Source organism: Pediculus humanus, genomic scaffold (assembly GCF_000006295.1).
Source record: "Pediculus humanus corporis 1103172107561 genomic scaffold, whole genome shotgun sequence".
Taxonomy (NCBI): domain Eukaryota; kingdom Metazoa; phylum Arthropoda; class Insecta; order Psocodea; family Pediculidae; genus Pediculus; species Pediculus humanus.
The window spans coordinates 29,039-41,309 of NW_002987176.1; the positions used below are offsets into that span (position 1 = coordinate 29,039).

General features: G+C 22.9%; 1 protein-coding gene across 1 annotated transcript; it reads left to right on the forward strand.

Moving 5' to 3' along the window:
• Window positions 1-8,565: 8,565 nt before the first annotated feature.
• On the forward strand, window positions 8,566-10,146 carry Phum_PHUM210730 (uncharacterized protein; the record flags this gene model as incomplete). Its single annotated transcript, XM_002425539.1, has 5 exons — window positions 8,566-8,873; window positions 8,959-9,194; window positions 9,281-9,479; window positions 9,549-9,846; window positions 9,946-10,146. 5 exons carry the CDS (start codon window positions 8,566-8,568, stop codon window positions 10,144-10,146), a joined length of 1,242 nt encoding a protein of 413 aa, XP_002425584.1.
• Window positions 10,147-12,271: the final 2,125 nt, after the last annotated feature.

A 12,271-nucleotide genomic window follows, 5' to 3' on the forward strand; every position in this document is an offset into this window, starting at 1 on the left:
AGCAGTGAATTCACGTTCTCGTCGAGCTGCCTCAGGTCGACAGTAGAACAAGATTTTGTTTTTGGTTCTTACTTTGTCTTGTTCTCATTTTTTTTGCTCTTTTTAAGCCAACAGCACGTGGCGTTCTCAAACGGTCACCCATCCAAGTTTGCACCACGCCCGATGCTGCTTAACTTCGGTGATCGTACGGGAACCGGTGTGACCAGCACGCTATGGCCGTTGGCTTATTATTATTATTATTATTATTATTATTATTACGTATTAATTAAACGTATTTTTATTTTTATTATTTTAATAAATTTAAAATTTTTATTTTCCAGTTTTTTTTAAAAAAAAAAAAAAAAAAGAAATCCACGTGATTTATTTATTTATTTGTTTACGTCACGTGATACTTGTTTTTATATTATGGAAAATCGAGAACGAAAAAAAAAAAAAAAATTTAAAAGATTTGTTTCGACGATAATAATTTTACGTGTTGATATGGTTTTTTTAAAATAAAATAAAATAAAATTTAAAAAAATGAGTTTTTTGACTCGATCAATTATTAAATGGCTTCGTCATGATTTTTCTATTAAGTTAATATATATTACGAGGTGTAACAAAAATCTTATTATTATTATTATTATGAACACTTTTGAACACGACAAGGCTTGTCTTATTTGTCGGGATTTTTAAGCATTTATTCCAGGGTTCTACCCGACGACGATTCCTTAGGGACAAATACTCGAATTTCGTTGGTGCTAAAAAATTTTCCGAAGAATGTGAGCCGTCCCACATAGTGCGATTTCCTGGATGGTTTTTCCTCCTTTTAAAGTCTTCAAAATCTTCTTTAAATTTCCTTTTATTGAATGTGGTGGTGGCATGGCTCCCACTGCTGCTGCTGCTGCTGCTTCCACGATGACCGGAATCGTTTTTGATCTCACGTCTCCCCACATCCTGGCTATTTAAATTTCCAAATTCCTTTACAATCTCTTTTTATCATTATTATTATTATTTAGGGGGGAGGGGGAAACAAAAGTTTGTTTAAATTTCTTCTCTCTCTCTTGATTTCTTAAACAAAAAGATTTATTAAAAAAATATAAATTTACTGACATTGTACTTAATTGGAAATAAATGATGAATGAATAAACCACCTATGGATGCGTGTATATAAAAAAATTTTTTCTTTTTTCAAATGCAAAACCTTCAAGTCATTTAAAATAATCGTTTTGGACTTTAATTATTTATAAAAAATTAAATATACTCATCCAATCATAAAAAAAGAGAAAAAAAAAGTTGTTGTTGTTGTTGCAATTTTTAATAATAAAACAAGAATTTTTCTCTCTCTCTCTCTCGTTGGAAGTTTTTTAAAATACGAAAAAAATTAACAGAAATAATTATCATTATTTTAATAAAAGGTAAAAAAAAAAAAAAAAAAAAAGAAGTAGTTATTTTAAAAACAGGTAAATTTTTTTATAAATTTATACGCACGAACTAAACTTTTAATTAATCAAAGAAAAAATAATGATAATAATAATAATAATTTTTTTCTCTTTTTTTCTAAACTTTAATTTTGTTTTCAAACAATAATATTCTTACAAACTTTTCTTACAAAAAAACTTAAAATTAAGTTAAAAATATTTTTAATGACCATTATTTTAAAAATTATTATTATTATTATCGATTGTGCTCCTTACGAAAATAATAAAAAAAAATTTCGTTTTTATATGAGAATAAAAAAAATTTATTATTAATTGTTAAATTTTTAGAAAAAAAATTAATTAGATAAATAAATTCTCATGATTTTAATTTTTTATTATTGTTAATAACAACAACAATAACAACAACAACAGCAAACGCAACAACAATAACAACAACAACAGCAAACGCAACAACAATAACAACAACAACAGCAAACGCAACAACAACAAGAACAAACGCAACAATAACCACATCAATAATAACAACAACAAACGCAACAACAACAACAACAATAATAATAACAGCAACAACAAACGCAACAACAACAACAACAACAATAATAATAACAACAACAACAACAACAACAATAATAATAACAACAACAACAACAACCTACGTAGGGAGAGGGAAGAAAACAAAAAAATTTTTTTTTCGGTTATATTATGACGTGTACGTGACGTCATAAAACCAATTTTTTTTTTTGTCGTTGTCGAGAAAAAATTTTTTAAACAATTACGATAATTATTTTAAATGTACTGTTAACGAATTAAAACCTTTTTGTTTTATTTATTCTATGGAAAAAGGAAAATGACGAATCGTTTTTTTTTTTTCCTTTTCCGCATTAGATTTTTTTTTTTTTGTTACTCTTTTATTGGGGGCTTGGGTGAGGTGAGGGGGGAGGGAGGTTTGATTGCATTTTTTTTTTTACACGGCAATTAAATTAATTTTTTTTTTCGGGGGGAGGGGAGGGTTTACATATTAAAAACATATAATTTTTATTTATCGTATCACGATTTGGTTACTCGGGTAATAAAAAATTTTTTTTTGACTGTTTTACGGTTATTATTAATTTTTTATCACATTTTATTGCGTGCTTTATTTTACCACCATTTTTTTTTTTTTTGGGTTGATTTCATCTCGTGCCACGAGATTAATCTACAACATAAAAAATAATCAACCTTAAAATTATAAAACGTCTGGAGATTAATGAAAAAAAAAAAAAAAAAAAAGCAACGAATTTTTTTTTTTTTGTTTTTACCAGAATAAAAAATTACCGGTCAATTCGACCTTGCCGTATACAAAAAAATATTTAAAAAATCACGCAACGAATTAACATTTTTTTTTTTTTTTTCGTGTCACCAGAATAAAAACACGAAAAGATTTTAATGTTAAAAAAAAAAACGCAAATATTACTTTTTTTTTTTCAAAAAAATTATATTTTATCGATTAAAAAACATTGAAATATTTTTTTTTTAACTATTAACAGTTCTAATATGTACGTGATTAATAATAATAATAATAATAATAAACCAACGAAATTCGAGGATTTATCCCTAAGGAATCGTCGGGTAGAAACCTGGAATAAATGCTTAAAAACCCCGACAAGTACGAACCTTGTCGTGTTTAAGAGTGACAATAAAACAATAATAATAATTCCCATCGAATAAGATGGCCTCAGGAAGACTTACGGAATTGTTGTGACGTCATAGGTTATAACAAGACGAAACCTATCCATCAGGCATGCAGCATCCCTGCTTTTATTCCTTAGGGATCGGGTATAAATGTTGAGAAAGCTCCGACAAACATTAAGACGAATCCACGTGATTACGAGTGATAATAATAATAATACGAAATACGTAATAAAAAACAAATAAAACCCATGAGTGAATGAATGAATGAATGAGTGAGTGAGTGAGTGAGTGATTGTTTGCCTTGGTTTTCCATGCGGTTAATTCGAAAAAAATTTTTTTTTTTTATAATAAATAACACAAAAATTTGGTTTTCGTACCTTTACTTATTTATTTATTTATTTATTGGGAAAACAGCTTTTTAAACTACTCAATTAAAAAAAAAAAAATTTATTGATATCATATAAATGAATATCGTCGTTAGCAGACGACAAATTTACAAACGAATATTTAAAAAAAAGTTTTGAAACAAAACCAAAACACGTTTAGAAACTTTTACGAATACTTACAAAAACAAAAAATAAAGTTTGAAACGAATAATTATTATTATTATTTATTAATTGTAATTTTTTTTAACGTTTTTAAAAAAATGACGTCACGATTACGACGATCACACTTCTTTTTATTATTATTATTATTATTATTATTATTTACACGGCGTCGTGATTATTTACAAAATCGATTTATCGATTATTAATATATATATATATATTCATATCGCATGCAAAATAACAAATTAAATATTAAAAAAAAATTTTTAATGACGGAATAAAAAATTAGAAAATCAGAAAATCAGATTTTTTTTTTTTTTTTTTAATTACGCCATATTGTTTTCGAAAAATTTATTTACAAATGGCGGCGACAAATTTCTTATTTTTTATTTTTTTTTAAATCTCACTTTGAATTTTGTGTCTCGCCTTTTTATTAAATATTTAATTTAATTTATTTTTGTACAATTTTAAAAAAATTTTAATATTTAACTTACGATAACGTTTATTACTATTATTATTATTATTAATAAATATTCGCGGATGGTTAATTTGTTTGTTAAATATAAATAAATTAAATAATTTTTTGTTAATATTATTTAAATAGTTTTTATTTTTCATTGAGGTGACGAAATCACATTAATAAAAATTTATTAATTTTTTATGCAAACAATTATTATTATTATTATTATTATTATTATTATTATTATTATTATTATTATGGTTGAATAAATAAATAAATAATTTAACGTAATCGCAACATTGTAAAAAAAAAAAAAAGGTCAAATAACGTCGGTCGGATTAGATTTAACAATAAAAAAAAATTTTTTCTTTTTTTTTTTTGTTTCCTATTTATTAATAATAAAATGAACAAAGAGAGAGAGAGAGAGAGGGAGAGAGAGAAACAGAGAGAGAGAAAAAGAGGGAAACAGAGAGAGAGAGAGAGAGGGAGAGGGAGAAACAGAGAGAGAGAGGGAGAGAGAGAAAGAGGAAAGAGGGAAAGTAAAAGAGAGAGTGAAAGAGAGAGAGAGAGAGGGAGGGAGGGAGAGAGGGAAACAGAGAGAGAGAGAGAGAGAGAGAGATATTTTTAATGGTGGGTGGTAATTTCTTAAATAAAAAATATTTAAATCGGGGTTTCGTGATATAAAAAAAAAATTAAAACCATGGCACGCTAAGTGACTTATAAATAATAATAATAATGATGATGATGATGATGATGATGATGCCCGTAGTAAAAATGCGGTTAAAAAAAAAATTTACGGTTTAAAATTTGGTTTCACCATTTTTGATTTGAAAATCCAACGAGCCTATTTTTTATGTTTTATCACACAAGATAATAAAAATATTCATCTATCTACGAGTACAGGCAGGTTCATGTGGTTTAGGTTCTAAATTTTTATATAATTATTATTATTAATAAAAATGAACGAATGTAAAATAATGATAATCGACACGAAAAATTTTTTTTTTTTTAAACTTAGTTTCGTTACATAATTTTTTTTTTTAACTGAGTCGATAAGAAAAAAAAAAAAAATTTGACGTCGTTTGTTTCCGGTTGCCGAAATTGAAAATATGATATCCTAATTACTTTTTTTTTTTTAAACGAATTTCCGTTATTATGACGTCACGAATAATATCGAATGCGACAAAAAAAAAAAAACTTTTTTTTTTTATTACGTATCGGGTTTATTGTAAAATGTGACGTCAAATAATATAGTTTAATTACTGATTTTTTTTTTCTACGTCAACCTTACTTTTCTCCTCTTCTTCCACGTATAATTTTTTCATTTTTCTCGTGCCACGTAATTTTTTATTTGAAAAATCAAAAAAAAAAAAAATATGGGTCACGATAATAATCGTGTCACAAAAATCACGAAATCAATTGAAAATCCGGTTTTATATTTTATTTATATATTTTTATTCGAATTATATATTTTATGTTAATCTAATAATAATAATAATGATAGATGATGATGATGATGATGATGACAAAATCATTTTTAATTTAACTCCGTGATAATTTTTTTTTGGGGGGCGTTTGCCTTTTTAAAAAATTAATTTTATGTTTAAATAATGATAACCTACACGATGATAAATTAATCGTACCTTAAAAACAAATTTCCCCCCCCCCTTTTTTTTTTAATTTGCCTTCAAACCATAAATTTAAAGCGAAAGTTTAAATCCGTGTATTTATTATTATTATTATTATTAAACTTACATAAAATTAAAACGAAGCCATTTTTTTTCTTTCATATTCTTAAATAAATTGATAATAAATAAAAAAATTTCTTTTAATTATTATTATTTAATTTTAATTTTTTTTTAAATAAATAAATAAATACATAATTTTATTGTTATTATTATTATTATTATTATTATTATTATTAATCAAAAGAAAAATATTTTTCCAAGTTGTTTACAAGTTCACTAACCTTCCCTTATATAAAGAAAATTGTTTTATTTTTCAAACTAGTTTTAATTTTTTTTTTTTTTATTTATTATTAAAAAAAAGATGATATTACATTTTATTTTAATAAATAAATAAAAATTTATTTATTTATAATAAACGTGATTATTAATTAATCCACCGAACAATTTGTAATAATTGATCAAAGAAAGAAAATTTTTTTTAATATTTGTCGCGAGATTCATAATAAAGGTCAATAATAAAAAAAATTAAATTTTTTTTTTTTCTTTGGGCAATTTTCGGTCGAAGACCCAACGTTTGTTAAGTTCAAACATGAGAGTAAATTATATTTAAACGATTACTCCCTTCCTTTTTATTATCATCATCATCATCATCATCATCATCATCATCATCATCATCATCATCGTGTTCGTCGGTATTTATATAAGTAAACGTACGTTCTCATCTCTTCTATAATCCTTTAATCGATATAAATCTATTTAAATTTTTATTATTATTATTTTAAATTATTATTATTATTATCAATGGATTATTAAAAGAGAATATCACTTTAAGAAATGATAATAATAATAATTGTTTTTAATAATAATTTATAATATAATTTAAAAAGAAAATGATTATAACGGTTTTTCTTGAACTTTATATACGTAATTAAATACACTAATTAATTACTCTCGTTTCGTAAATAAGAATAGAGTTTATTATTATTATTATTATTATTATTATTATTATTATTATTATGTTTGTAAAAGTGTGTGAATCGAATAAGATTTATATTTTCTCAAATTTATTTATAATTTTAAGCTAAATATATACATAAATATTGGGGACAGTTATAATAACGTTTTCCAAACGAATGAACGGAAGTTATGTATTATTATTATTATTTATTTGTGGTTTATTTTTTTTTTTTTACACCTCATTAAATTATTTAAAAATAAGATCCTTCATTTTGTTTTTTTTTTATACCGTTATCACATTTTATATTTTAATATTAGTAAACAAAATAAAATAAATAAATTTAGTTACAAGATGGATAGATTGAGTTTATTTATTTGATTTTTCTCTCTCTCTCTCTCTGTTTATAAAATAAAATGAATTTACTTATACGATTGTTTTACATATGAAATTATCATCTTCTTAAAAAAAAAAAAAAAAAAAAAAAAACTTTATTTTTTTTCACACTCAAACTTTCACATTCGTCCTTATTATTATTATTTTTATTTATTTTTATTTAAATATTTTTATTCCACATTTGGCTAAAAAAAAAAAAAAATCAAAGGAAATAAATAAAGAGAAGAAGAAGAAGGACATGTTTTTAATAAATTTAATTAAATTTAAATTTAATTTTAATTATAAATAATAAATGTTGAATTGAACTTGAACGTTGTGTGTACCCAACTTACTTAATTTTCCTAACTTAACTTCCTGCAAGAGTCAAAGTTCATTTTACTATATATTTAATTTATTATTATTATTATTATTAGTTATTAAAAAAAATATATAATTAAAAGTTAAACTTTTTTATCCCAAATAAAACAATCATGTGGATTATTATTAATTTTTTGTTGTTGTTGTTGTTGTTGCAATTCTACAATTTTTAAAAATTATTATTATTATCATCATGATGACGTCATTAATTGATTACTTTTTAAAACGTTTAAAATTAAATTTTTTTTAAAATTTTATTTTAATTATTTGTTTATTTAAATTTAATTAATAACTTTTAAGTATTGTAGTTTTTTATTTTTTCAACTTTTAATTGATTTATTATTATTATTAATCTCTCTTATTATTATTATTATTATTATTATTATTATTATTTGTTTTAACGCGCCAAAATTAAAATTTGATCTATTGTGAAAACCCACAAAAAAGATTAAAAAAAAAAAAGAAAAAATATTAATGGATAATAAATAAATATTTTAAAATGGCGGGAAGATTTATTTTTATTAGTACCACGACACAGTGGAATAAGAAAATATTATTAATAACCACTTAGCATTTTATAGTAAAGGCGTCATTTATTAAAAAATATTATAAATTTTTTATATCATAACGTTTTTTTTATTTATTTATTGATTTTATTTTATTATCAAATAGTTTTTATTTATTTATTTATTTTTAAATAAAATTAAAAATGAAAAATAAATTATTTAATTATTTAATTTATTTAAATCGATGTTTAAAATTTTATGTTACTTGATGATGACTATTTTATTTTATTTTTTTTTTTTTTTGGTAAAATGAAATTTATTTGAAAAGTGATTATGTTATTTATTAAATAAATAAATAAATAAATTTTTCGTCACAAAATGAGTTTAAGAATATATTTAAATTCTTTTCGGTGCGTGTGTGTTTAATTTTATGTATTTATTTAAAAAAAAAATTTTTATCATTTATTAATTTTGCCTAAATGTCCTGCCCTATATCATGTGATGAATAACCCAACACATAATTATTTGAGTTATTTTTTTCTTTTTTCAGAAAACCAAATACAATGTTGAAAAAATTCAGCTTGTTTGGAATAATTCTAGTCTGTTCAGTGTTTCTTTTAATTATATTCGTTAGCCATCGTCTTGCAACTTCTTCATCATTCGAATATTTACCCTTTCAAACAATCGGAAGAACAATTCAAAGTTGGAGTGTTATTGATGACATTTCATCTAAAAATGATAATTCATTATTTTACAATATACTCGAGGAAAATCTTACATTAGAAATTTTAGCCGTTATTAACGAACAAAGACATAAAATTCAAAATGAAATGAAAGGTTATAAATACTCGACAAGGTATAATAGTTCAAAGTAAGTTGAAATCCACATCATCTTAATAAAACTCTCACATCTACCACAATCAAAGTTAAAATTATTTTTAATTATTTTTTTCCAGCGCCTTGTCAGAATTAGTTCCTGAATTGGGAGGACAACCCATTAGAAGTATTATTGTAACAACATGGAGATCTGGTTCAACATTTTTGGGTGATATATTAAACAGTTATCCTGCAAATTATTATCATTATGAACCTTTGTTAGATTTTGGTATTGTTCAAATTCGAGGTCCTCCAAATGCACAGAAAGCATTAAATGTATTGTCAAATTTGCTCAATTGTAATTATACTGGATTGGGTAAATTTCATTTTTTCTCGAAATCAAAACGAAATTATTATCATTGAATTTTCATTTCATGTTTTCTATGTGTCTACTCATTACAGATCATTATTTAAATTATGGTAAGGAGCATGTGTGGTTATTTAACCATAATGTTAGATTATGGGAACAATGTCAACAACATCCCAACCTTTGTTGGTTGCCAGAATTTTTAAATTCATTTTGCAGCCTTTTCCCATTTCAATCCATGAAAATTGTTCGATTGAGATTAAGATTAATCGAGGAATTGTTAAAAGATGAAAGGTGAGTTTTTTACTCGAATGAAATTTTTTTATTTTTACACATAAGATGACATTACATTTTAATTTTCAGACTGAACATTAGAGTTTTGTTGCTGGTGAGAGATCCTAGGGGAACTCTTCAATCCCGTAAACATCGTGACTGGTGTCCCGGTAACAGCGATTGCGATCAAGCTTCTTTACTTTGTGCGGATCTTGTATCCGATTATAGTGCTGCTTCACGTTTGACTGAAAAATATCCGGATAGATTTTTAGCCATGAGATACGAAGATCTTTCACTCGATCCTTATAAAATGGTTAATCAATTGTTAAATTTTTACGGTTTGGATTTTCATCCGAACGTTCGTTTCTTCTTAGACACACACACAAAAGTACGTTAAATTGAATTAAACTCTCTTTTACCCTCTCCTCTCCATTTTGTTTACGTTGAAATAAATGAACCTTTTTTTATACATATATTATATTCATAGGTCAACGTGGGAGGAGTATCGAGCACTTATAGGAATTCAGCATCGGCACCTTTTCACTGGCGTCAAGATTTAATGCATAGAGAAGTTCGTCTCATACAAAATAAATGTGGACCCGCTATGAAATATTGGGGATACGTAAAAGCTCAAAATGCGAGTCACCAACGACTTTTCAATCCGGTTGTGGATTTTAAATTAACCTGACACAAATTTTAATTTTAATTTAATTTTAATTTTTTTTTATTTTTTTTTTTTTATTATTAAAATCACACATGAGAACTTTTTTCCCGAGTGATGATACAAATCTATTATTTATTATTATTATTATTATTATTTAAAGGTTAAGAAGAAGGGATAAGAATTTTTTGTTTTTTTTTTCAAATTATTTTTTTTTGTATTTTATTTTTAAACCCCTTTTTGTAACATTTTAATCAAAAATTAATTAATAATGAATTTATATATATTTAAAAAAATTATTATTATTATTATTATTATTATTTCGTATTTTAAAAAAAAAATATGTGATTGAAATTATATTGTTATTATTATTATTATTAGTAAGAGTAGTATTATTACAAAAATTTATATATATACATTGACAGCAATAATAGTAGTGTAAAAGAGAGAGAGAGAGAGAGAGAAAGAAAATTTGTTGTAATAATTTTTTTAGAATTATTATTATTATTATTACTATTTCGTATTAATATTATTATTATTATTTTTTATTATTTATTTTTATTTTTTTTTGTTTGTTTATTTGTTGTTAATAAAAATCCCCGAAATATGATTTTATACGGGATTTAATGATCGATCAATCAATCAGGTATTTTATATTTTAAAAAGAGAGAGAGAGAGAGGATGGATAACTCCCTGTAGTCAATTTAAATAAATAAATAATAATACGTTACAGATACTTAGGAATTTTTTTTTATTTATTTAAAATATTTTATTTACAAAAAAAATTAAAATTTATTAAAATATGAAATTTAATAATAATAATAATAATAAAATTTTTTTTATCCCGTTTTATTGTCATTTTTTTTTATATTTAATTATTTTATATATTGTTATTATTATTATTATTATTATTATTTAAATTTAAATCGTACTATTTTTAATATAAAAAAAAAAAAATGTCAAATCCTCGCTTATTTTTTTTTTTTTTTAATTAAACTAAATTGTTGTAAATATATAATTTTTATTAATTAATTAATTATTATTATTTATATATATTTTAAATTTGAAAGCCTAAGTGTTTGTTGTATGGTAAATTAAACGAATAATAAATGACTTCAGGTTGTTGTTGTTGTTGTTGTTGATGATGACGTAAATTGATTGTTTTTATTATTTAAACAAAAAAAAAAAATTTCAGGTTTTAGGTTTTAGGTTCTGTACTCTTCTATATACTCTTTACGTACATAATCACAAAATAAATAAATTTTATTACAGCTCACTCTTGTGGTTGATTTTTTAACTAACATCTAACGTTTGTAAATAAAAATCATCATGTGAGACGTTTTATAACCTTATTGAAAATTAACTTTTTTTTTATTTTATTAATTAATTAATAAATTATTAATTTCGAATGAAAATTTTTTTTAAGTTTATTTCATATTATTATTATTATTATTATCATTGATGATTAATATAAAAATGTTTTTTATAAGATCGGTCGAGCATATCACTGTCATCATATCTTTTATTATTATTATTATTATTATTGATATTTTCTTTCTCCGAAAATAAATAAATAAAATTACAACATATCTTATTATTATTATTATTATTAATGCTGCGAACGTTACAGAGTTTGGTAAATAATTGGAGAAAGAAAATTAATAATAATAATAATTTTTTATTTAAAAAAAATCCCAAATTAATAAATAAATAAATAATTTATATAAATTTAAATAGATTAATTAGATGCATTAATTAGAATTTTTTTTTAAATTAGAAAATATTGTAAAAAGAATTTTAATTAATTTAATAATTAATTAAATAAAATAAAATTTATTATTATTATTATTATTATTATTAAAATTTTAAAATGAGATGTTAGTCACAGGAAAATTAAAGAAAAATGAAAAAAAAAAAATTTTTTTTATCGATACGCGTCCCTCATCGATTCGGGGTTAAAAGGTCATTATTAATTAATTTTTTTTTTTGTTATTAAATAAAATTTTATTTCAGGTAAATTATCCATTAAAAAAAAAAAAAATGTTTCTTCTTCTTCTTCTTCTTCTCACATTTTATGTCATTAAAATTTGCTTGAATAATTATTATTATTATTATTAAAATAAAAGATAAGAATTTAAAATTTTTGCTGTTT